The sequence below is a fragment of the Bidens hawaiensis genome, unplaced genomic scaffold (genome assembly GCF_021521415.1).
Source record: "Bidens hawaiensis isolate Kalapana, Puna unplaced genomic scaffold, B.hawaiensis_p1.1 tig00032806_1, whole genome shotgun sequence".
Classification (NCBI taxonomy): domain Eukaryota; kingdom Viridiplantae; phylum Streptophyta; class Magnoliopsida; order Asterales; family Asteraceae; genus Bidens; species Bidens hawaiensis.
The window spans coordinates 75,671-101,902 of record NW_027495605.1 but is presented as its reverse complement, the minus strand read 5'-3'; the positions used below and the strand labels follow the sequence as shown (position 1 = coordinate 101,902).

The 26,232-nt window shown below is 33.9% G+C and overlaps 2 protein-coding genes and 7 non-coding genes across 10 annotated transcripts; 1 reads left to right on the top strand and 8 right to left on the bottom strand.

Moving 5' to 3' along the window:
• The first annotated feature begins 6,837 nt into the window (after positions 1–6,837).
• Positions 6,838–8,181, top strand: LOC143584089 (NAC domain-containing protein 79-like). Its single transcript, XM_077066226.1, has 3 exons — positions 6,838–7,178; positions 7,285–7,562; positions 7,676–8,181. The coding sequence occupies exons 1-3, from the start codon at positions 7,001–7,003 to the stop codon at positions 8,147–8,149; spliced, it is 930 nt and encodes a 309-aa protein (XP_076922341.1). The 5' UTR covers positions 6,838–7,000; the 3' UTR covers positions 8,150–8,181.
• A 4,092-nt stretch (positions 8,182–12,273) lies between these two features.
• TRNAT-AGU (transfer RNA threonine (anticodon AGU)) lies at positions 12,274–12,347 on the bottom strand. Its single transcript has one exon. It is a non-coding gene; the product is annotated as a tRNA-Thr (tRNA).
• A 1,571-nt stretch (positions 12,348–13,918) lies between these two features.
• On the bottom strand, positions 13,919–13,992 carry TRNAT-AGU (transfer RNA threonine (anticodon AGU)). The gene has a single exon. It is a non-coding gene; the product is annotated as a tRNA-Thr (tRNA).
• Positions 13,993–16,437: 2,445 nt separating this feature from the next.
• On the bottom strand, positions 16,438–16,511 carry TRNAT-AGU (transfer RNA threonine (anticodon AGU)). The gene has a single exon. It is a non-coding gene; the product is annotated as a tRNA-Thr (tRNA).
• Positions 16,512–16,832: 321 nt separating this feature from the next.
• Positions 16,833–16,906, bottom strand: TRNAT-AGU (transfer RNA threonine (anticodon AGU)). The gene has a single exon. It is a non-coding gene; the product is annotated as a tRNA-Thr (tRNA).
• Positions 16,907–18,166: 1,260 nt separating this feature from the next.
• TRNAT-AGU (transfer RNA threonine (anticodon AGU)) lies at positions 18,167–18,240 on the bottom strand. Its single transcript has one exon. It is a non-coding gene; the product is annotated as a tRNA-Thr (tRNA).
• A 530-nt stretch (positions 18,241–18,770) lies between these two features.
• Positions 18,771–18,844, bottom strand: TRNAT-AGU (transfer RNA threonine (anticodon AGU)). Its single transcript has one exon. It is a non-coding gene; the product is annotated as a tRNA-Thr (tRNA).
• Positions 18,845–22,739: 3,895 nt separating this feature from the next.
• Positions 22,740–22,813, bottom strand: TRNAT-AGU (transfer RNA threonine (anticodon AGU)). Its single transcript has one exon. It is a non-coding gene; the product is annotated as a tRNA-Thr (tRNA).
• Positions 22,814–22,931: 118 nt separating this feature from the next.
• Positions 22,932–25,567, bottom strand: LOC143584085 (galactoside 2-alpha-L-fucosyltransferase-like). Of its 2 annotated transcripts, none has more exons than XM_077066223.1 (2): positions 25,253–25,567; positions 22,932–24,557 (listed from the first exon to the last, which is right to left on the bottom strand). In XM_077066223.1, exons 1-2 carry the CDS (start codon positions 25,503–25,505, stop codon positions 23,068–23,070), a joined length of 1,743 nt encoding a protein of 580 aa, XP_076922338.1. In that variant the 5' UTR covers positions 25,506–25,567; the 3' UTR covers positions 22,932–23,067. The 2 variants fall into 2 exon arrangements, with proteins under 2 accessions (XP_076922338.1, XP_076922339.1); XM_077066224.1 differs by having other exon boundaries at positions 22,932–24,554.
• Positions 25,568–26,232: the final 665 nt, after the last annotated feature.

The window sequence follows — 26,232 nt, the reverse complement described above, 5'->3', positions numbered from 1 at the left end:
TTTCTTCAATGCCTAAATTATTAAATTCGATAACGAAACCAACAAAATATAGTAATTAAAGGTTTTATAATAATAAAGCTAATTAAGTTTCACAAAATTCAAATAAAGAATGTTTAAACTTACAATATATAATCCATGCGATATTTTAAAACCAACATGCATCTTTATACATAACAAAAATTGTTTTCCATCCTAACAATACGAATTGAATTGAAGAAAACAAAGGACGTGATGGCTTTTCTACGCTACAACAAAATACATGTAGAGCAATAATAATAATTACTTTACTTCAGGGCCGGCTCCAAGAATCCTCAAAACGTTTTGGGCACGGGACAAGAAATAAAAATGCGGGATAAATGATATAGATAATAGATTCTTGTGTTTTTTTAAGATTTTATTTAATAGTTAAACAATTATTGGCTTTTGTGTGACAATCTTTTAAAGAGAGAAAAGAAGAATAAGGCATAAAAAAATATTGTGTTGTTTTTAAGACTTGAACTTATGACCTTTGACTGAACTAAGGAAGTTCTGATGTTGCTAACTGGATGTGTAATCTAAACATATTATATTAAACATGTATAATTTAAAAAAAAATGATTTGGGCCTTTAGAAGGACGGGACCGGAGCCGCAGCCCACCCTACCCCACCCTGCCCCCTCGCCCCTTGGATTGGGCTTGTTTTACTTGTACGTAAAGGTGTAGCGTGCATAATAGTAATTACTCTACAACATACTTAAGTATAGTAGTTGTAATTATGCTATTTGTAAAGTATGGCATACTTATTGTTATTTTGCTTGTATTTTTATTGTAGCGTATTCACGAAAATGTTACCACACAATTTTTCTTTTCACATGGTATTGTTTATACGATAAATGTTATTCGTACGTTATATAAACACGAGAAAGCTTCCCGGGGAAACAACAAAGATACAAGAAAACCATTACCAATTAATCAACTTTTTTTTTCACTTTAGTTATCTATAAGATTATTTTTACAGAAAAACATAAAAAAATATGTTGCTCACAAAGAGAGACATATATTTACATACTATTAAAATTTGTCTTTTCCATAATGACATTAAAATTTACACATATTGTTAGGACCCCACCTCGACCTAATTCAAAATACCAAAGAGCATGTGACTGAACGATGTTAGTGTACGTAGAAAAGATATCTATCTTCATTTAGTAAAAGGTTCAAGTCTCATAATGAATAAAATTATAGATTCAGCATTAGAATTAGTGAGTGTGTATTAGTCGTAGAAAATAACTTAATTCAAAACATAAATCAAAATTTTAGTTTCGAGCATTTCTTACCTTTCTCTCTTATAATCGAATGAAATCTTAATATATTTATGTAATTAAAACGTGTAATAGAATCATATATTCTAGTGATTCAAAATTGATAAGATCAAATCTAAAATCCTTGCAGCTATTTCAATGTTTGGTGTTCGAATAATACTAAAAAGTCGAAAAACAAGTGCAAATTAAAAAAATAATATACTAAAAACTAGTTAGGCATTATATATGTTTCGATCCTGCCTATCCATTAGTGGATAATGAATTAAGATTCAACTTAAAAGTGACAAGTTTGACTTTGGTTCGACTTCACTAATGTTTGTTAGGTGTAAAACACTGTTCCATGTTTGTAAAAACATATCAAACACGACATTAGTTCATGACTATATATTCAACGGGTTTTATTCTTAGACTCAACCATTATTATATTGATGATACATAGAATAATGATATCTTTTAAAATAAATCTCACCAACTCGATAAGACGTAAATATTACAAAGATATATAATTTTGTAATAAATCAACTTATAGTTTTCGATAAAAAAAAATCGTATTAAATATGTTGATAGTATTGTTAATGATGACACGCACATAATATATGTCATTAAATTCTTAAACCATGTTCAGTTTCTGTACATCAACAGTAACGAATTGAATATGGTTTCTATGGCTAGGTTTGATTGAGTTTTGGACTTGGAACAAAATTAAAACCATGATTTTGTTTTTTCTTATTTTAGGAAACCGACCTGTTTTTGATTTAGGTTTTACGTATGGGTACCGGTTTTCAATTTTATTTTGGATTTGAAATGTTTGGGTTTAAGAAAACCTTGTCAAAAATAATGGATTTGAAAATTTTTAAGAGAAAATACTTGAGTTTGAAGCATAAATCCTATGAAAATTCAAAAGATTTTTATGTAGTTCGGTTGCCAAATTCCATTTCGGTTTTGAAACAAGGTATAACCGAAACCAAACTATAATATTTGGTTAAAACAAAAAATAACGATTTAACATGCTACAAATCAAGCTAAAACAACTATTTTGATAATGCCTATGAAAGTTGGTTATCAAAATATCTAATTAAAATCAAAAGCATGATAAGATAATATAGTGTTGACACGAGTGTGTTTTGACCGTGCCTAACAACCTAAAGTAAAAGTTGTGCAATCAAATAATTATATCTCTTTTGGTGAATTAGTGGGGGTTAAAAGCTAAAGAGATGTTATAGTGTACGTAACTTTCTTTTAGAACGATTTTTGTCCTATTAAAATTGGTCTTTGCATAACTATTAGCAGAAAATTATAAGCATATACTTATATGATTGCTAATTTAATAAAGGCAAGCTTAATTAAAAAAACATACCCGGATGAAACATATTAACCGGGAATAAAAGCAAAATACATGATAAGTAGCAGGTGCGTTCGTTTCACATAATTTGTGAGAATTCAAAGGAATTCGAATTAAAATTCCAGGACATGACGTGTTCATTTCGTTGGAATCGAAATCTTAATTTAATTTTGGTATGCTCGTTTGTCAAAGAATTGGAATTGGAATTCAAGTCCATCAAATTCCTTTAAATAAAGGAATTCCAAATTCTCTCAAAATGTGGAGAAACTCAAGTAATTCAATTGGAATCTTTTCTCTTTATTTTTTTATTTTTTTTTTGAACGAGAACAATAAATAAAACAGTTTAGTTTTTTTGTTTTTTTACTTTTTTTGTTTAGATTTATATTTTGAGTTATGAATTTTTTTATTTTTATTTTTGAATATTTTTATCGGGTTTTTGATCTTAATAGAAAACACCTAAAAAGATTCAAAAAAGATAATAAAAAAATCATAACGCAAAAATATAAATAAAAAACAAAATATCTAAAAAAAAACTAAAATGTTTTCACCGTTATCCTTGTTAAAAAAATCGATTCCAATTCATTTGTCAAACGAACACACCAAGATTGAAATTGGATAACAATTACTTCCGATTCCAATTCCTATTGGAATGTTCAAATTTCAAATCCAATTCTTTTCAATTTCAAATCCTATACAAATTCCAATTCCATTACATTCTGTGAAACGAACGCGCCCTTAGGAGACGATGACCACAACAAAAAACCAACACAGTCGAATCAAACAAAGTATCTTTGGAGTTGATTTGTGACCAAAAAATTACATCATTCCAAACTCTCCAGATAATCCACCATGTAGTAAGAATTATCGTCTCAACAACCTTCTTTTTCTTCTTCACCCATCTAGTCGAGTTCAACTAGTTAATAAAATATTTAGGCCCCTTATTAACTCGGAGCTCCACATCCTAACAATGACCTATCGAGTTCCAAATGTTAGAACCCAAATAACACACTCCAAACATATGATCTAGAACTTCCACCGAGATCGAACAAATCGGACATATAATAGAAGGAATATCTATACCATTATAACTGAAGTTTAGTCGGAAGAAATCCAAAAGCAGCCACCAACTAAAAATATTAGCCTTCCTAGGCATATATATGTTCCATCTCATAGAAAAAGAAGTTTTCAACAATTCCCGCTAATCCAGGAACAATCTAACACCTTTAATCGAAAAGGTATCATCATGATCGAAATCCCAAATCCACTTATCGTCGCTGTAGTTCAAGGAAACTTCTGAAAGAAAGATTTCATCTCATTTCATTATAACTATCTGGTATTTTCTCGTATATATTCTTAGTCATATTTATAAGAATTACAGTTCGTATGTTTATATCTTACTATTATAATAAATAACTACTCCTATGTGCCATTTGTCAACCTCTTATTAACTCTCACAATTTTTAACTCATTTTCAAAAAATGGTATCTATTTCGGGTCAACCCGCCCCAATAATACTAACCGGATACTTTTTTATTATTGTTTCTTTCTTTTCATTCAACACTAAAAGAGATAACAAACCCTATTTCCCGTTCATCCCAACCTCCATTCCTCTCTTCCATTGCCACCTCCGTCATCACCACCTACGATATCGACATCGCCATCGCCACCTACGATACCGCCATCGCCACCTCCATCTCCTACTTTCAGTTGTTAAATCCATGTATTTTCTCCAACTACGAGACCGTCATCGCCACCGCCGTCAATTTGCAGGTTTGATTAGAGTAGTAACATTATTATGATGGTTGAACAATTTTACATTGTTCCTTATTTATTATTATTATTTTGAATTTACTCTAGAATGTTCAAGTTTTGAATTTAACGTACTGTTTTTTATTATAATACATGATTATAATACATTAATGCATGTTTTCAGGTTGTTGCATCTATGAAAAAGGATATGGATGCTCAAGGTCCAAGCTATCCAAATCTTCAGTCAAAATTGTTGTGCATCCTTCATAATGTCACGTTGCATGAACGCCGCGCCACTTATTAATCGTTTTTGTTGTTTTAAACAGTGTTGTAGAACTCGCTTATTAATCAGATTGGAATTCTTATATGTAACTTTTCAAAATTATATATATAATTTTGATAACTTAACATAAAAGTTCACATAAATACTTCAGTGTTCACATAAACAATTAAACGGAAATATAACAAATCAATGAGAAAACTGATAACTTGGCTTAACGGGTTAAAACCAAGATCCAATTGTCTTTAAAAAAGTCCCATTTGAGACAACTAGCGATTACTCTATTAGTTGCACCGATTAGCTGAAAATTAATCAATAGCCTACCGATTAGCGATTAATCACAGATCAATTCTGATTTTTACAACACTGGTTTTAAATACGAGTTACTTTTAGAAATTTGTTACAAAAAATGTTTTTTTTTCAGGCTAATACAGAAACAGATGAAATGTATGCTAAGATGACACTCCAATCTGTTCCTATGGTATGGACTTTTGTAATTCACCGGACTTAAATTTAGGTTATTGACTATAATTCATATTTGTTTATCATTAGCAATTTGATAGAAAAGCACTATTGAGGTCAGATTTTTCAATGAAAGCACACAAGCCACACACCAAGTTTTTTTGCAAAACTTTGATAGCAAGTGATACTAGCACTCATGGAGGCTTTTCTGTTCCTTGTCGAGCAGCCAAAAAAATCTTTTCGCCTCTTGTGAGTTCACCTTATTTTCAGTAGACGTTGGTTGATTTTTGAATTTTGGCCCATTTCCTTCTAATTTTTTTAATTCTACCAGTTTGACCCGTTAGAGAAAAACCTCAACCTGAATCAACCTAATCATAAAGTTGGAAATTGTGTTTTATGTGATAACAAACATTTTTTTAATAGGATTTTTCCATGCAACCGCCTGCACAAGAGCTTGTGGCCCGAGATTTACATGACAATGCATGGACATTTCGCCATATTTATCGCAGTAGGTAGTAAAAAACATAAAAAAAATATTTTTTCTATTAAAACAAACAAATCATTCTTCAACTTTCAGGTCAACCAAAGTGTCACCTGCTCACAACCGGTTGGAGTCTGTTTGTTAGCGGGAAGAGGCTTTTTGCAGGAGACTCAGCTTCTATTGGGAATTAGGCGTGCAAACAAACAACTAGCAAATTTATCTCATCATTTTTGTCAAGTGATAGTATGCATATTGGTTTGTTTTGTAATTCCGGTAATTTTAATGAAAGTTGTAATTGTATTAACAATATATAATAATTGTGTTATTGATTGTATTTTGTTTAAAGTTTAAATATTGTAATTTTCATTAAGTTTCCATGTAATACACGGGTCCCAAACTAGTACCTTATATATATGCAAGAGTTATCTCTAATTTTAACTCAAAAGGTTTAATCTAGTACATAAAAATTAAACATAAACCCAATTTCATATTTATTACGAAAACGACATTTCTATAATTTAATTTTCCAACATTCTTTTCATCCCTTTTAATAATGCATGGACTTATTCATGAAAGTCACTGTTGTGTCACGCCAAATTCTGTTACCAAAGAATAATATTATATTTCCTATCTATATCTATATGCATATTATTATTGTATATATTTAGGTAACTCAAAAGAAAATCAAATTCCTTTTATCGTTAAAAATGCACATTATTTTATACCTAGAGCAATGCTTATGAATAATTGAATATAATACATGTGGGACATGATACATCATACATCATACATGTGGGAAGTGAAGAATAAATTTCCCTCTAAATCTTGTTGTTTTTCTCATGAGCAATATAAATGTTTCGGTTTCATTCTCATTTTCCTTTTTCACATGAAAAATAATATTGAAATAACAGAATTACAGATATTTTAATATAATCTTTTACACTAATAACATAACATACAAATTTTTAGGTTCATTCACCATAAGTCATAACATAATACATAAAGAATAAAGATTAGTCATGGTATTAGTATATATACATTCACCTAATTAAATAAATTAATTGAAATAAAACTTAAAAAGAAAAAGAGTATATCAAAATGCCACCTCTACCCTCCCATGTCCCATGCCCTTAAGTTGTTCATTCTGTTTCTTTCTTTCCTTAATAAGTCTTTCAATCTTCCAGCATACACATCTATTGGCTTCACCTTTATATCACCATGGCTCATTTTTTCAATGATTCCACATAGCTTTCAAGATCAATCCACCCTTATATATGTCTCACTCAACCCATATAAAATCTTGGCCTAAAAACTCATTTTCTGCTTAAAGTTTGCATCTTTTTCAGTTTCAAGATTTAAAGATTCAAGAATTTATTTAGCCTTTAGATGATGGATAAGCTATCTGGTCATGATCAAATGGATATGCCACCCGGGTTCCGGTTTCACCCGACTGATGAAGAGCTAATCACTCATTATTTGTCGAAAAAAGTTGTTGATCACAACTTTGTTGCTAAGGCAATTGGTGAGGTGGATATGAACAAAACTGAGCCATGGGAATTTCCTTGTGAGTTCTCTAACCTTTTTGTAACTTTTATAGTTTGTGTGTAACTTTGTATTTAATTTGTTTGTACAACTTAACAATAAATTTATTTAAACTTTTGTTTGAAAAGGGATGGCAAAATTGGGAGGGAAAGAGTGGTATTTCTTTTGTCTTAGGGACAAAAAGTACCCTACTGGATTAAGGACAAACCGAGCAACCACGGCTGGTTATTGGAAAGCTACCGGGAAAGATAAGGAGATCTTTCGAAAGCGGTTGCTCATCGGAATGAAGAAAACATTGGTGTTCTACATGGGAAGAGCTCCAAAAGGAGAAAAGACAAATTGGGTGATTCATGAATATAGATTAGCTGGTAAATCATCCATGTCAAACTTGCCAACATCAACTAAGGTAATTTGTTCTTGATTCCCCTGTTTTTGCTCTGTTTTCCTCTGTTTTTGCTCTGTTTTTACTCTGTTTTTTTAGATGTAAATGATTCTAATTATGTGTGATTTGAACTGCAGAATGAATGGGTGATCTCACGCGTGTTTTACAAGACTTCAGGGGGAAAGAAAGTGAACATTTCGGAGCTGATTAAGACGGATTCAGGTGGCGTTACTACTTCTCTACCGCCATTGGAGTCTCCGACGACTTTAGGCGTCAAGATTAATAATCAAAGCATACCCGAGTCGGTTCACGTGCCCTGCTTCTCCAATGCTATTGAATCCAATACCAATTTAATGTTTGGCGTCCAATCGGATCCACTTATGCATCAATTTCCTTCGGGTCCACGGTTCCCAATGTGCGATCAGGCGATGTTGAGGGGGTTAATTGAGGGGTATGGTCACGGGTTGAAGACGGAGACAGAGGTGTTAACTGGGTCAGGGTCAGAGGACACCGGGGTGAATATTGAAAAGGGTACAAGTGGAATTGAAGATCAAGAAGCTCCATCAACTTCAGGTGGACCAATTGATTTGGATTGTCTTTGGAGTTATTGAAGTTAATAATTGGAAACAAGAAGTTGTTCTGGAAGATGTTGAAAGCTTGAAAGGGAATGATGAATGATGGTTGAGTTGAGGCAAACTTATATGATATGACAAAAGGAAAAAAATTAAGAGATTGTAGATAAGATTATGATTAGTACTTAATTTTGTATTGATTATGAGGTAAGTAGTCATATTATAATAATCATCAACATCGTATGATATTATTCATGCATCTTGAGACATGATATATCCAATTGGTTGGTAAGGAGTGTTGTTATAATTATGATGTTGTTTCATAGTATTAGTTCCCAGGTAACATGTTTCAATTGATAAATCAACATAGATAATGAGAAATGGTTGTTAATAATTCCTTTATGTTTGTAAAGTTTTATAAAGGACTAGTATATCAAATACTTGTAAAGTAATATGAAATTATTAAACATATACCAACTCATTCTAATATGGTTTAACTTTTTGTTAAATATGTGAATATTGTTAATCAGAAATAAAATAAAAATAATTTTGAGTAATGATACACATTCAATGATAGGACACTACTTTAAGTGTTGTGACGAATGAGCCTTCTGAAATTGTCACATGGAGTTTTCATAAATAGAAACAAAGAATCCTCTACGTAATAAACTACATATTGACATCAAAATTGAGTTTTGAGATTTTTTATCATCAATATCCATTTGTTAAAACTTAAAACACACATTTAAAATGCCGGTTGTGTAACAAGTTAAAATTAGTTTTATCTTTACTTAAATTTTACAAGTAACTAACGTATAATATGATAAAGTTGTATTATTTTTATAAACGTAAGTTTATGTTATTGTTAAAGATTGTACATGGTCAAATAAACCAAAGCTGTGTACAAACTATACAATGTATATGTCTATAATTGATTCGGTCAATTTGATGCTTTTTTTCTACTTCTTTTTAGTATTGCTTTAAAAAACTACAACTTGAAATTACGTATTAAAACAATTATGCCACCTAGTTTATCAAATCATAAATATATAAATCAAGTTGGTATGATTTGCTCTATAAAAGTTTATTTTAGTATTAAAACTTACGTGTTATAGTTAAATTAAATATTTTTAGAAAAATATAGGAATGTTGAAATTAAGGTTGGACATATGCAAGATTAGTTTATTATTATATATGTTTTTGTGCATAAATTAATGGAAAATATATACAAAAGGATTAATACCCTCAACAATATGCTTGGTGCAATTTTAGCAATCCACCAAATCAAAGTAGACCATATATTATGGTTTATTAAATTAATCGTAACTTTTGTGGTTCTAAATTACCTGCGTATTATTTGTTTTCTGGAATCATCTATAATTTGGTAAAGGCCCTCGTTTTGTCAATGTTTTCAATCAATGGTGAAAATTAGGGGCGTTTAAAAGTATCTGAATCAATATCCGAATTATCTGAAATTTCGGATATCCGAATCCCGGATATCCGAAAATTCGGATTCAGATTCGGATAGCATTTTTAGGATTTTTCAAATAGTTCGGATATCCGAACTATCCGAAATATTAAATTAATATATTTTTAATTTCAATATATATCTTAGCTAACCCTAATTTCTAAACACACATACATACTGCCACTTTCAATTTCACTCTTCTTTATCTTTCAGCCATTCCCTAACCTTTTCCTTCTGGTCTGAGGTCTCCACCGCACCACTTCCGTCCGCTGCTGCACCACCTCCACGACTCTAGTCACCACCTCCTGCACTATCTGTCACCAGTCCGTCATGCTCACTCTTTTGTCTGCATAAATCCACCACGGCTACACCTTGGATTTTGAACAATTTGCTTTAGGTTGTTAGATTTGATAGCCTATTGTGTTTAGATTGTTAGATTGGATTTTTATGACCTGTAGGTTTAATTTTATTGAAACAGGTTGTTTTTGTTCACCATTTTCAAATATCCGAATCACTATCCGTTCGAATATCCGAAATTTCGGATATCCGAACTTCGGATATCCGAAATTTTGGATTCGGATAGTGAAATCCACTATCTGAAAGGTCCGGATATCCGAAGTTCGGATATCCGGTTTTGAACACCCCTAGTGAAAATGACAAAAAGAATGTTTTAAGTACTAGATAATATTAAGAAACCAAACTATTACTTTACGGGATAGGTTATAATAGGAAATATATTTTTTGTAGAAAGGATAAGAAGTAATCTTGTCAATTGATTTTGAATATGAAGGGTTGAGATTAGTTTAGGAGGAAATCAAGTGTGAACCGTAAGGTAAAGGGCAAAAAAGGAATAACACATTTGTTGACTTTCTCTCTCCACATGCAAGGCACATGCCAAATTCCCCCATCATTTTAAAACGTCCATAACTTTTTTTACGACGTTTTTATTGAAAAACAAATTCACCATAATAACGAGTGTCTTTTTATCTTTTATATGAGTACCATATTGTAATATAAAAATTAAAAAAAAATTAGTGGATTTTTTACAAATTGTGTTTTACCGAATTGTGTTTTACAAAATTGTGTTATACAATAATATTTTTCATTGTGTTTTTTTTTCATTGTGTTTTTTCCACTGTGTTATTTACATTGTGTAATACAATTGTGTTTTTATCATTGTGTTTTTTTTTCATAATGTATTTTTCCATTGTGTTTTTTTCATTGTGTTTTTCATAATGTTTTTCATTGTGTTTTTTCGGACTTTTCCAGCGAGGTGGTGGCAGTGGGTGACGGTTGTAAGAGATGAGTGAAGATGTAATTAGGTTTTATGTAAGTGGTTTTTGAAATTAATTTAAGTGGGTTTTGATATTAAAGTATTAGACTAAAATACCCTCCTTTCTAACCTTCTTAGAAAAATCAAACTTCTTATTTGAACCTAACCCATTACTTTAATACTTCAACAAATTTCCTGAATGAGGATGAAATACAAAATTTGTTTTAAAGTTAGATATCAGTTTCTTTTTTTTTTATTTTTTAAAAAATAGGAAATAAATAATCCCATCTTTTGTGTATTGGCCGATAATAATCTCACCTTTAAAAATCACTAGCAATGGTCCCACCTTTTAACTATTTTTGTCTCACTGGTCCTCCATTAAAAAATACTTAACGTCGTTATGTTTTTTCCCTAGTTTCAAACGGATGTTTTAGGGCTTTTGATCGGAAGAATGATACAAGTCGATCGATGTAAAACTTATCTCGAAATGGTAATCCAAACGACAAAACAATGTTTCAATTCGGGTGCTTGAATTTCCAATTAACAAAAATCAAGCCATTTAAATCACCGTTTCGAAATAAGTTTTACATCAGTCGACTCATACCGTTTTTCCAATCAAAAGCCCTAAAGCATCGGTTAGAAAATAGAGAAAAAACATAACGACGTTAAGTATTTTTTAACGGAGGACCAGTAAGACAAAAATAGTTAAAAGGTGGGACCATTGCTAGTGATTTTTAAATGTGAGATTATTATCAGCCAATACATAAAAGGTGAAAAGGTGGGATTATTTCCAATTTTTCTTCTTTTTTATATGTTAACATAGATGAATATATAATTGCTGCATTTCATATAGGTCTAATAACTCATTTGGATTTTTATATTTATAGGACAATTATGATATTGAAGGGAAGGTGATTCTTAAAGCATCTACGTCTACATCAACAAACCCATACAAATTACAAACCGCTATATCATAAATATTTTTAAAATAAAAACGGTAAGAAATAAGTTTACAACAATAGTATAGGAGGTGGGTTAAAACATAAAAGCAAATCAAATATGCATGTGAAAGTGAATATATTTAAAAGACCATCTTCAAAGAACACCCAAAATGCAAGATGACAAGATGTGCCTAAAATATTCAACTAAAATACAAAAAGTCTAAACAACTAAATTGGTTTCACGAGTTGCACCTTATTAATACACAAATAGATTTAAAAAAAATACACCCTACTTGTGTTCATACACACTCTCTTCTTCCTTCTATCTTCAACCAGATTTTTTATCAAAGCATGCGAAGGTCAACCAGTTAATTGTTACAACTGTCATATGGTAAAAGTTCATTCTACATGCAAAAGCTACCTATACATTTTCAGCCCCTGAAACAAAACATTTTAAAAAACTAAAGTAAAAAAATAAAAGTGCTTTCATTGAGAGTCGAACTCAAGACCTCCCGCTTACTAAACGGGTGCTCTAACCAACTGAGCTATGAAAGCAACTTAACTAACATACCCTATATTCATTTTTAACTTTATCAAACTATCATTTCCCACCACAGCAACTGGATCAGATTGCAATGGTGAATGCTACACTGAAGTGGATAAAGAAGACAGCTAATTTGCCACACAATAGGCTACATTCATTCCTTTTCTTGTTTGGCTAATACAACATGAGCGACGTGTATTTGTTTGCCTTCATCTTGGAGACGTTGCTTATTAACTCTACTGTTATCTAAATCTCTTTCATATTGTAGCGAGGCTCCATCAGTTCTTATCTAGCCAATGAGAGAGACTTGTTAACCGTACGTCCGTACTAGATAACACAAATACAAAACAAAGGTGTAAAATAGAAATATGGCAAGTAAAGGCATCACCATATAGTCCATAAATCGAAGCATGCATAAATATAACATAATAAGATAGCTATCATTCCCACCACAAATATAAAAATACGGATAAAGGTACACTGCATTGTTATGCCATTGCATATCATATCTAAAACACCCCTACAAGATTATTGTAGGAAGCCACATTAACTGAAGGCTTATAAAATGTATAAATTGACTATACAATTCATTAAATAAAATGCTTATCCTTAGGAGATGCCCTGAATATAAATAGTGTCGGTCTCGGCAACTAAAAACAGAAGTACAGAAAATACAAAAGGATGCTTTCATTGAGATTTGAACTCAAGACCTCCCGCTTGCTCTAACCAACTGAGCTATGAAAGCAAGTTGAGATACATACCCTATAATATACACACCTTCATTTTATCTAACTATCCTTTCACACCACAACAAATGGATCAGGTTACAATGGTGCACTACACCATAAAGACATATTACAATTCTAGCCATAATTCCAATTTTCAAACATCAATTATCAGTGGGAGCAAAGGATGGCTTTCTTACGACAGCTCATGCTATATAAGAATAACGGTACCTTCTTACCAGACCCCAGATAGGATTTGTGAGGAAGAATAGATACCTGCCTACAAAGTCAAAACGCGTTCCTTTTCTGGGAAAGAGGGTATTTGGTTCTTGTTCAAACTGTATGACAGGATGGAAGTGGAATATAAATAAAATATTATCACATTTCATTATTGTCCTCAAAGCACTTTGAATAAAGCTCTGATCTTGTCACAAAATAATAGCTTTACAGCATCATCATAATCGTGATCCAAATAAAGATAAACATAAGCGATGATGATTAGGAATTGTTGAATTGATCATTTATAGGGAGTTGGGCGGATGTAACCAAGCAGGGCATTATTTTACCCTTCTTAACTAACTTAATAAGTATGATACTGTTTAATAAATTAAGTCTTATAAAGGGTGCACTGCATATGGCATCTAAATAGCCATACGCAATGATTATAGTACTTCTAGGTTCTAGCCATAACCATGGTTGCAGAAGTTGCTAGGCGGTGCCAAGTCGGTTGACTGGGGGTTGCAAGTACTCGGCCTAAAGGTTTATAAAATGTATTTTGACATCACTTTTAGCTTTAATATAAGATTTATCCTACATGAGATGCTCCAAATATTGAAGAAAAAGAAGATAAAAAGGGTTGCTTTCATTGAGATTTGAACTCAAAACCTCCCGCTTACTAAACGGGTGCTCTAACCAACTGAGCTATGAAAGCAAGCTGATATACATCCCCACATTCCCTTTTCATTTTATCAAATTATCATTTCCACCACAAAAAGTGGATCAGGTTGCAATGGTGCATTGCGCATTCCCCACAAATAAGACGACTACAAGTCTAGCCATTATCAAATATGACATATCAACGTAAGCAACTTGAATGTATGTGCATAATAACTAAAACAAACATTCATCTACAAAGGTTATGATGCAGGAGCATTCGGCCCATAATTTGACCCGACCCTGTAGATGGCCTATGAGGAGGAAAAATGGGAGTGGGCACAACTAGGGATGCAAATGAGTCGAGCTACTCGAGCTCGGATCGATAAAAAGCTCAAAACGAGTCAAGCCCAGCCCGAGCCTCAAATAAAGCTCGTATAGCTATCGAGCCTGAGCTCGAGCTTTGCGTGGAAAGCTCGTTTAGAGTCATCGGTCGGGCCTTATGTAGTTTTAAGTTTTTTATTCTTTTAGACTTCTATGTATTTATTTTACCCTACACAACCAAGCTCAAGCCGAGCTTTGGCTTGCTTAAGGTACTACACGAGCTCGAGCCAAGCTTAGGCTTGTTTTATTTTAAAGTATAAAAACCTATATAACTTAATAAACAAATAATAAATGAGCCGAGCCCGAGCTTGAAAAAACAACTCAAGAGCCGATTTGTTTACACCCTGGGAACAATTTATTTGAATTGAAGATCAAGTTGATCTTTTTATGATTTGGTGGATATTTAGCTACCTGTTTCATCTCTTGGATTATTTAGTATAAACAGAGGGCTGGAATTAAATGTTTAGTTAGTTGATCATCTGTTGTTGAGCCATTGGATTCTGCATGCATCAGGTTGAAAGAATAGTGTACTAGCCTAGCCTATGGTGTCAACACTACACTACAGTTGAATTCAAATTCACCCAAAAACTACAGATCCAGATCCTTAAATGAAATGTTATAGAATAGTTAAATTTAGGTAATTTAGCATAGTAAATTATGCGTGTTTACCTTTGGATGGGCACATAGTAACAACCCAAATATGGTATCGTCTGATTAAACCCAGATCCGAAAGGTCTGTCTGGGTGGATCACTAATTGCATCGGCAGCAGCTCATCATGATCAGAGTCACAGACTGTCGCTGCTGACTTGTACTTTAGGTTTTATTCTTCAAATTAAGCCCCAAAAATAACTTCTTAAAACATAAAAAAAAGTCTTGTTGTGAATAGTTTTTATTTTTTTTACTTTTTTTATTTTTTACGTTTATGATAAACTTAATATATTGAGAATTACTAAAAGTAATAAATTATTTGCAGAAGTTTACTAGATTTTAGAGTAGAAAGTGTCTGCTTGATGGTACAAAAAAAGTAATAAATTTTACTAAAATAATTAACTATTTACTTTAAAATCTAAAATAATTAATTATTTAGCTTATAGTATTTACTGTTTATAATTTATAAAGTATTTTATATTTTATAGTATTATTACTAAAGTTTACATATATATAAATACATAATTTATGATGTATATATATTTTCAAAAAAAAAATACGTTTTTTTTAATATAAGACCCACCCCATATTCCCTTTTTCTATATAAGCATGCTCTTGTGAAAGAATATGTCATCCACAAACTTTCAAAAGCCTTGCCACTCCAATGCAGGGATGGCAATAAAATCCGAATCTGATGGGAAAACTCGAAACCCGATATAAATGAGACGGGTTATACCCGACCAGTTAGGGTTTGGGAATAGTTTTAAAATTTTTCGCTAGTTTGGGACGGGTTTGGGACTTCTAATATACCCGATAACAGAGAACCATTTACCCGATTATATACTCGATGAACCCGATATAGCTTATTATATTATACATATACTATATTCCGAGTATATTATTTGTTGAAACTTATTTATGTCAAGTATTTGAGATATGTTACCTTTATGGTAACCATCTTTGTAATCGATTAGTTATATTTTGTCAAACCCCCGGTAGAAACCCGACGGGTTTTGATCTGAGTATACCCGACTAGTATTTTGTCAAAACCCGATAGGAAACCCGAAACCCGATGAGAAAACCCGAAACCCAACGGGTAATTACCCGATTAAAACCCAATGGGTTTGAGATGGACTTTTATAACCTGGTATGGGTTTGGGAATACCTAAACCCGACCCATTGTTATCCCTACTCCAATGGTATGGTGTAAGAATCTCCATGTAGGATGTAAGATTTTTTAAAAATCTTCTATTGAGGGTGCTCTTAAGAGCTATGATTATTTGAGAATTTAACTATTCCTTGTTCTATTTATTCAATATCAACTATTTTTTCTCAAAGGGCTTGTGTATTTTCATTTCATTATGTTGTCAAGAAGCAGTCAATTCCATTTCTACATTCTACATGATAAAACTCCATTCCCAAATACCAAAAGCTGCATCAAGTCATAAACAACTAGTAACAAAATAAATATGCTTTCATTGACAGTCGAACTCAAGACCTCCCTCTTACTAAACGGGTGCTCTAACCAACTGAGCCATGAAAGCTATTTGACCAGTTTCCGAACGTCTACACTTAATGTTATCAAGCCATCGTTCCACACCAGCCACCACAAGCAAGGATAAGGGGGCACTACAAACAATGCCATTGCATATGGCATGTAAATAGCTCCACAAGTTCTGGACATCACATAACAAATCAATACTCGCTTGCTAGACGAGAGCTATGAAAGCAATCTGATGTGAATTCCCTTTCCATTTTACCAAATAATGGTTCCCGTCCACAAGAAATGGATATAGCCCTGCAAGATGATTATATATCTAGCCATAACATTTCCCGCAGGTTAAAAAAAAAAGCATAAAAAGAGTTGCTTTCATTGAGATTTGAACTCAAGACCTCCCGCTTACTAAACGGGTGCTCTAACCATCTGAGCTATGAAAGCAAGTTAATGTACTACATAGCCTATAAGATATGCACTTTCATTTTATCAAACTATCATCATTTCCCACCACAGCATGTGGATCAGGTTGCAGTGGTGCACTGCATGTTCCCTATCATAAGAAGATTACAACTCTATCCATCATTCCAACATTACATATCTTAACTACTAAAATGGTGGAGTTGTTTCATTCTTAGGTTTGTACAGGATCCACGGGTTTAACCATCCAAAACTTTGAGCTACGTACCAAGAGGTTGACCATGAACTAGTAATTTATTTAACTGTCAACCCCAGTGCACAAACTTTTCTGCTATGCATCTTCTTTTAGGTTGCTGATAAACTTCAACCAATTCAGTGGTTACTGTTAGATGTTCCCGGTGAAGGTGTTAATCCTGAATTCACATGTGAAACGGGTCAAAACTGAGATAAGGTTAAAGTTTGAGTTTAAGTTGTTTAGTTTGTTTGTTAGTGTTATCAGTTGAGTTTATTTATCATATTAATTGAGTTTGAGTTGGGATAGGATTAATATAGGTTTGGTATATAAATAGGGTCTTGTTTGATGTCCCTAAATCAGATTCATGGGGTAGAATAGATTCCTGCCAAAAAAGTGAAACACGATTTCTTTTGCAAAAAAGACGGTTTTTAGTCCTTGTTCAAACGGTGGGAAAAAAGGTGACAGGATGAAGCAACTGTGACGTTTCATGAGTACCCATAAAAACGCTTTGAAGAAAGTTTTGAACTTGTCATCTTGGTCATGAAGGAATAGCTTGAGAGATTTTTGACTCAAAATGTTGAACTGATCAATAATATGGGAACCGAGCAAAAGTAACAAAGAAACTACTAAAAACGGATTTATTAATATATCATCCAGGTCAGGACGATAGTTTTTAGTGTGTGATCATTGAACTTAACAATGACATTAAAGTCATCAAAAACCCTGTTTGCAGTATGCAAACCAAGTTAGCTCTGATATATTATGTTCACTCATACTTCATTCTTTGCAAGTTGTATAATACATCAGATTGGTCATTTCAGCTTAAACAAAATATAATAATGCAGAATGCAATGTAAAAGCAAGTGACTAGTGATGTTTAACAGTGTAACTACTAACTAGTACGTAGTATCAGCAACAGCACATAGGCTACTTGGTGTAGAATCTTGAAAATGACAGAACTAAACCAAGATCCGAAAAGCTACCTAAACAGTTTTAGTGCCTGAGATTAAAATAAAAAAATAAAAATAAAGAAAGAAAACACCAAAAAGTGCTTTCATTGAGAGTCGAACTCAAGACCTCCCGCTTACTAAACGGGTGGTCTAACCAACTGAGCTATGAAAGCCATGTGATATGCATCTACACATACCATACATATTTTATCAAATTATCCTTTTTCACCACAGAAAATGGATAAGGGTGCACAACAGAATACAGACAATGTGGTTGCATATGGTATCTAAAACACCACTACAAGATGATTATAGCCTTAGGCGGTTCGCTGTGGAAGGGGGCAACGCTGCCCTTCCACAGTGCCACGTCACCGCCACATAGGTTTGTTGCCCCTCTCAAAACGCCCCACATCCATCCCCACATTGCCCTTCCCCCCCCCCCCCCCCCCCCCCAAATCGCCCCTCTATGGTGTTCACTCCCCAAATTGCCACCTAATCGCCCCCATGTTGCCCATAGTGGATGGTCATATAGGTCTAGCCATAACATCATATGTCAATAAGAAAATATACTTACTTGAACTAAAGGTTTATAAAGCGTTAACTTGACACTACTTTCCATTAAAACAAAAGACTTATCTATATGAGATGTTCAAGATATTAACAGATTCAGTTCCTTAAATTAAAAAAAGAAGATAACAAGGGTTGCTTTCATTGAGATTTAAACTCAAGACCTCCCGCTTACTAAACGGGTGCTCTAACCATCTGAGCTATGAAAGCAAGTTGACATACATACCCTATAATATATACACTTTCATTTTATCTAACTATCCATTCACACCACAACAAATGGATCAGGTTGCAATGGTGCACTGCATGCACCCTATCATAACAAGATTACAAGTAGATTACAAATATTAAATGGAGCAAACAGTGAATGTAGGTATATCCTAAGTATTAGAACATTCATCAACAAAGGCAATGGCGTAGCAATAAAAAACATGTGGAGCAAGGAAACAAAGTTCAATTGAGAAGGCAAAAGTGCAAGCCAAATTTAGCATTGCCTCATTCTTGGATTTGTTACAAGTCGGGGGGAAAATGGGCTTGTGGGGGAACAGATGCCTGCCTAGGGCTGTAAGCGAACCGGACGTCCAGCCGTGCGTTCTGCGGGAAGTTCGTTTATGTTCGTCCGTTTAATAAGCGAACCGTACATGAATAAAAAAGTTTCGTCTAGTAAGTTTAACGGACGAACACAGACAGAGGCCGCGCTCGTTCAATAGTGTTCGTGAACGTCTGGTAATATTCGTCCTCTAACGTCTATTAGCATCCGTTCAGTAATGCTGTTGGTATCGCTACTACGGGCTTCAAAAATAAAAGAAAAAGAAAAACAAGGTAATGCTATTTGTTTTCAACTAATTTTCATTTTCTTATTACTATGTAACAATTATTTTCTTTGATAATTGTAGGAAAATGATATTGTGCATATTGAAATTCCTTGAAGAATGAAGAATTTGAAGTTTGTTTCTCGTGAAACACTAGATTGTGGATTTTAAACTCCAAGAAATTATTTGATATGACTATGTTTTGTTTCTCGTGAAACACTATAAGATTTGTGGATTTTATACTCCAAGACACGAATTTGATATCACTATGTTTTGATTACTATATTAAGTGTTAAGTTTTTTTGGATATCATGTGGTGTAATTCCGGATTTGTGGGTGAACTTTGTGGATTTATGATTATTCTTTTTGAATTAGTATGTAATCGTTTATGTTTGTTTGTCCATTAATGTTCATTAGGGTCCGTTAGTGTTTGTTTGTTCATTAGTGTCAATTAGTGTCCGTGTTTTCGTATGTCCATTAGTGTCCGTTTACAATATTAACGAACGAACACAAACGGACACAGACAAACTCAATTCCTTAATGGACGGACACGGGCACGAATTTTCATTCAGTAAAGTGTTCGTGAACCGTCCATTTGTCTGACAAAAGCTTAACGGACGAACACGGACAAGGTCTCGTCCGGTCCGGTTCTTTACAGCCCTCAACCTGCCTAAAAAGTGAAAGCCTGTTTCTCTTACAGGAAATATGGTATTTTGATCTTATTGGAACGGCGGCTTCAAGAAAAGCGACTAGGACAGATTAATTATCACATTTCATGATTAACTGAAGAAAGCTTTGATCTTTATCACAAAAGAGAAGCTTTTCATTATCATGATAATCATAAACAGATGAAAGATGAACATTCTTCGATTGCATCATGACTTGGTCAACTTCTTGAAAATCAAGTATCCATAAGTCTTATTACAATATTCTAATCCATAAACTTATATAATAACTATTGTGACACATGGCATCTAAATCAGCTTAAATGTGATTATGCTGAAATAAGTAATAGTTGTATGATCTAGAGGTTGCAGATGTTTGTTTGTCAAGACTCATGATGACAATAGCTTATGTAATATGTATGTGTGATTGATTATCTAACCTAACAATCAAAAAAATCTCATGTTACAATGTATAAATATATAGATATACGTATACCTTTGGAAGGGGCAAATAAAGAAGCACTGCATCAGCACATACACTGTTTGTTTATTTTATTCATCTCCAGATTAAATTTAAACGTCGTCTGAAAACATTGGGTAGATGTAGATCGAAGGAATTCACTCATCAGGTTAGTTTGGGAATTTAGGGTTCATAACTCAAATTAACCCCCAAATTAAGTTATACAGTTGAACTAAACGGGAGAAAGTTAAAAAACAAAATCATTTCAATTCTTTTATAAAGTCAGCTGTTTTTTAATAAATAGAAAGAATAAAAGAATATCATTTTTTTTCAACCAGGAACTTTTATATCTTTACCGGGTGTGTTATTGCCACAGTTAGTGTTGTAAAACTCGGTCTAGGCGGCCGAGTACTCGGCGCGTAGGTGCTCCTCGGCACTTCACTGCACCGCTTTTCTTCTCCAAGGTCAAAAAACTTGGAATCGGCCCTAGGCGGTCCAACTCGGTTCTAGGCGGTCCAACTCGGGCCTAGGCGGTCCAACTCGGTCTTAACAAAATTTTGACTTTTATTTAAAAAAACAATTTTTCTAAGAACCCACCACTGTTTTTTTTCCTTTTCATGCTAAGGCACAACATGATTTCAGTTTTAAACTCGCAACCTTCATTGTTATCATTCGATTTGAAGTTCTAAACTTGCAAACCTCTTACTTAAGTTTGATTGAGGTACGTCTTTCATCAATTGAGACATTTTCTGAACCAATATGTAAGCATTAATAATTGTTTTTATATTTTTCATTTATATTTTGTAGAATATCTAGTAAACTTTTGATATTTGGCATATATATAATCTCGACAACTTAATTTCTTTATAAAACACTATGTCCGAGTACTCCCCGAGTACACCTCGCCTAGACCGAGTACTCGCAACTCCCTAGTCAACCGCCCTGGGACGCCTAGCGCATTTTGCAACCTTGGCCACGGTAGTGTGGCAACATTTTAGCGTGATTTATGCCTATACGATTAGGGATCTGGTGGAGCTGCACTTTAATGTGGGTTTGGGGACATGAAAAAAGGAAATTTTTCATGGTGTTATGTTTTTAACTTGTTGGAGACTATGGAAGGCTCAAAATGAAAAATGAAAAGGTGTTCGAAGGGAGAGAGATGAAAGCATGGGAGGTCATTGGAGATATTAAGGCATTGGGGTTTCTTTAGTTTAAAAATAGGTTAAAGTTCAAGTACATAGAATGATCGAATTTGTGTAAGTTTGATCTTTTGTAAGGTTTTGTTTGTGGTCGGCCTCCTCTGTTTAGGGTGGTCTAGCTGTTGGTTTTTGTTTGTGCATAAAATTCACGGTTCAAAAAAACACAAAAAACGGAGTCATCCATAAACTGTCTCCCCAATCTAGGGAGCAGCCACCAACAAAAACCAAAAAAGAACTACATGAAAGCAAAATTACACCAATTCAACCAATCTATCGATACTGGATTTTCTTTAAGATGCGATACTGGATTTTTCTTTAAATTACCCCTTTGAATCATTATAGGCTTACGGTGAAGTGTGAATCATCGTATTGTTACCTGAATTAGCAAAAGGTGGCGTCTGGCTAGTAGCCACTATAGAATAGTAAACAATCATTCCAAGGACCGTAACTCTACAATAATCCAATGCAAAGCTATTATGTGTTTGATGCAATGTAAATTAGCCTACACTTATGGCTAGGCAGTAAAACCCATACAATTCTTCTTATAGACTAAATACCTAAAAAAATACTTACCAGATGGCATCACTTGATTGAAGCAACACATTTCAATAACATCGGCACAAACCAAGTTCACATTTATATCTAGATTCTAGATATAAATCTAAACATTCATAATGCTAGTGTACATGTTAAGCACATCACACTTGTATGTTTGTCACATGATGTTATCTAACTATTTACCTTGAGATTCAAATAACAGTTCATGAAGTGAAAAACCAAACTTTAAAAAGATGCACCAAAATACAATAGATACCCAAATAATATGTGCCAAAAAAAAAAAAGAAAAATTAGCCAGCAATATTTTAATTGAGTTTGTCAAGACTCCACATCATCAGTATTACAAAATGCATTTAAGCTTGAGCCTGCATTCAATTTAAAATAATAAGCCGATATAAAAACCTAAATGAATGCTTTCATTGAGAATCGAACTCAAAACCTCCCGCTTACTAAACGGGTGCTCTAACCAACTGAGCTATGAAAGCTATTTGTTTCCAAACGGTATATTTTATTCTCATTCACTTACGAACCCACTGAACTCACAAAAGTACAGTACAATTTCATTGCATATTGTGCCTAAAACACCCCTACAAAAGTCAAAAGACGCTTACAGTTCTACCAATGATTCCAAAAAACATTGCATATCAATAAGGTAGCAAACCACAAATGTATTTGCACAACCACTACAGCATACATCAAACAAAGATTAACTCAACAAAATTTATAAAGTGGCACTAATCTATTCTGTCACAACTGCTGGACTAACCAGCTTCAAACCCCAACTCATATCTTCACAATGCCGAACATGCGGAACTACCAAACCAGTATCCGTCCCGGTTCTCTTTTTACAATCAAAAAACGGCGGAGCATGGAAACACGGCTCGATCGACATGGCCCGAGTACAAGCAGGATTCGGGGTCGTTTCATTCTCGGGCTTGTACAATATCCACGGGTTCAACCCTCCAAGACTTTGAGCCACATACCCAAAAGTTGACCATGAGCTTGTGATTAACTTATCGGTCAAACTTAGCAAGTACATTTCCGCCCATGCTTTTCGGTGATGCATCTTCTTCTCGGTTTGTTGATAGCCTTCGTGACTCGGTTGAAAAACTTCGATAACTTCACCTGTTTCTGTCGGGTATTCCCAGTATACATCTCTTATTTTCTCAAAATACCCGGAGCTTAAAGAAGTCAACAGGACAGCCTTTGACTTTTGGTTTCCGGGTGAGGTGATAAAAGACTCGCTTTGGTTGATATTTGGAAGAACATTGTTGTCCAACGAACACGCTAGTATTTGATCTAGAACATACTGAAACGGGCCGGGGCGTGTGTCAAACACCCTGACTTGGATCCCAATTCTTTCGTCTGCGTTTGCTAAATAAGAATAATAGTACCGTGTTATAAGTCCCCAAACGGGATTCGTGGGGAAGAATAAATATCTGCCAATGAAGTGAAAAACCGTTTCTTTTTCCGGGAAAAGACTATGAAGTTCTTGTTCAAAAGACGGCATCAAGAAAAGTGACGGGACGAAGTAATTATCAGATTTCATGATTACCCATGTCGCGTTTTGAAGAAAGCTTTGGTCTTGATCACAAAAGAATAACTTATCATGATCATTATAATCATGAACCAGATGAAGATACACGTATGATGATGATGAAGTGTTTGAAGTCTTTAACATGTTACCGAAACACTCGGGAGATTTCTGATTCAAGCTCTTGAATTGATCAGTAATCGGGAAATCGAGAGGAAGTAACCACGAGGCTTCGGGAAAGGGTTCGCAGAACAGATCATCAAGGTCAACTCCACGATCAACAAGTAACACACGGTCTGTTAACAGGGCGTAAAGAAAAGCCGACCCTAAAGTCAAGATTCTGTTCCCGAGCCCGCTATACGACACCCAAACCAAATAGTTACAATCTGAGGTTTCTTGGTTCTTTTCACCGTTCCTTAAATTTATTACATGTTGCTTGTAGGATTCTGTGTGGGGTCCGCAACGTTTGTGAAGAGCTTCGTATTTTCTTAACTTGGAAATAAGATAAGAAGACGGTTTGTATGGTGATTCTTTACGGTATGATGCTACTTGGTGTCTACTGAGGCAAGAATCTTCATCAAATTCACCAGAAAGAAGACCGTTAAGCAGCTTGTCTCCGTGCTCAAAATTTGAAGAATGTAGCTTCTTGTGATTTACAAATTCCGCCAACGGTTCATCTTCTTGTACTAAATCTACTACACAAAAAAGTGAAGTAAACAATCAACTAACTGAGTTTCTAATATACATGAGGGGTGAGCAATAACCGAACCGTTAACCGGAAACCAACAAAACCGAATCGAACTTAACTGAAAATCGGTTACAGGTTTATTTTGTTCCCTTGGTTAACCGAACCAAAACATTCATATTTTCATATACTATTAGCTTTTATACCTTCATTCAATGTATATATACCTCCACTTCATGTATTTAAGAACATTACCCATTTTAGCCCAAGTTTGGTTTTGGTCATTAAGAACCGAACCAAAAACTGACAAACTAACCGAATCAACCAAACTGATTAACCGGACACCGGCTGGTTAAAAATATAGATTAATCAATTTTCTCGGCTTCAGTTTCGGTTTAGGCTAAATCATAACCGAACCGAACCATGCACACCTGTACATTTATCGCTGCTGATGATGTATTTCAGATTATTGTATGAAGAAAGATGACAGTTTTGTGAGTGATTATTTAATCTGGCAACATGCATACATCATAACTTCAAATCCTCAAAACTTAAAACTTTATTCCAGATCTGGAATGGTTGAATCTATCTTCTATATGCTATACTTACAAGCAGCATGCCACACTAGATTTGACCATTTCAGTTTTAACTATTAAAAGATAACATATACCATAATGTAATGCAAAACAATAATAAGCATTATACCTCTGGGATGTGCCACATCAAGAACCCTAGCATCAGCAACAGTCCAAATATTATTTTCACTCAAATCTTTAAAAATAACAGAAATTGAGAACAAAACCGAAAAACCCATCAAGCAAACAACAAAACCCCCCATTAACGTCAATGGGTTTAACCCAAATCTTGTGGGTTGATCCCGGGTTATATCTGGGTCACCAAGATCCGAAAACTTGGGTAGATCATTGGAGTTCTTGTTCAATCTTCTCATGTCTACCATAAGAAACCAACCCCAGGTCAAAGGTGTTGACTTTTTGTATAGAAACAGTTACGAATTGGTGAAATGTGTGTAAAAGGTGTGAGTGTGTGATTCTTGAAGAATCAGTGGATTGAATGTTGAATTGAATTGAATTAATTGCGGCTAATTTTTTATTGTTGTTTGTTTTGTGGTGGGTTGTAATTTTGTGGTTGACGGTGACTGTTAAATGTTAATTATTGGTGTCGGTGGCAATGTGGCACGTTGTAAGTGATTGGTGACTAACAACGTTTGATGTTTTTTTGGGTTTTTAAATTTGGGTATTTAGTTTTAAGGTTTAGATTTAGCCCAAAACAAGAGGCTTCAAGAAAGAACAACATGAAAGGCACAATTATGATTTAAACAAGCCCGTGTAGTGTGACAGTTGCTTGAATTTGACAGTTCAAACCCGGCTAACCAGTAAAACTCGACTAATTGGAGTCTGGATATAGTTTAAATGGAATGCGTTTGGTTTTAATAAACTTTGTTATTCAGTCTCTGGTTGGATTTGGTTCAAAACCTAATGTCCTCCGTTTTGGACTGAGGAAAACCAATTTTAAAAAGACTGGCCGATTTGAGTGGCGGTTTGTCTTCTTTGTTCTTCATAATGCTTAGAGCATTCCTAAAATATCACATTTCTTTAGACTTTCTTTAACTTTTTCTCAGCCTATGCTTATCTTTATCTCCGTATTAGATTTTCATTTTCTATTCT

Coding starts and splice junctions, on each gene's coding strand:
- LOC143584089 (XM_077066226.1), top strand. CDS start 7,001: ATGATGGATAAGCTATCTGGTCATGATCAAATGGATATGCCACCCGGG. Junction 7,179..7,284: donor TGAGCCATGGGAATTTCCTT/GTGAGTTCTCTA, acceptor TTGTTTGAAAAG/GGATGGCAAAATTGGGAGGG. Junction 7,563..7,675: donor ACTTGCCAACATCAACTAAG/GTAATTTGTTCT, acceptor TTTGAACTGCAG/AATGAATGGGTGATCTCACG.
- LOC143584085 (XM_077066223.1), bottom strand. CDS start 25,505: ATGGTAGACATGAGAAGATTGAACAAGAACTCCAATGATCTACCCAAG. Junction 24,558..25,252: donor TGATGTGGCACATCCCAGAG/GTATAATGCTTA, acceptor TTTTTTGTGTAG/TAGATTTAGTACAAGAAGAT.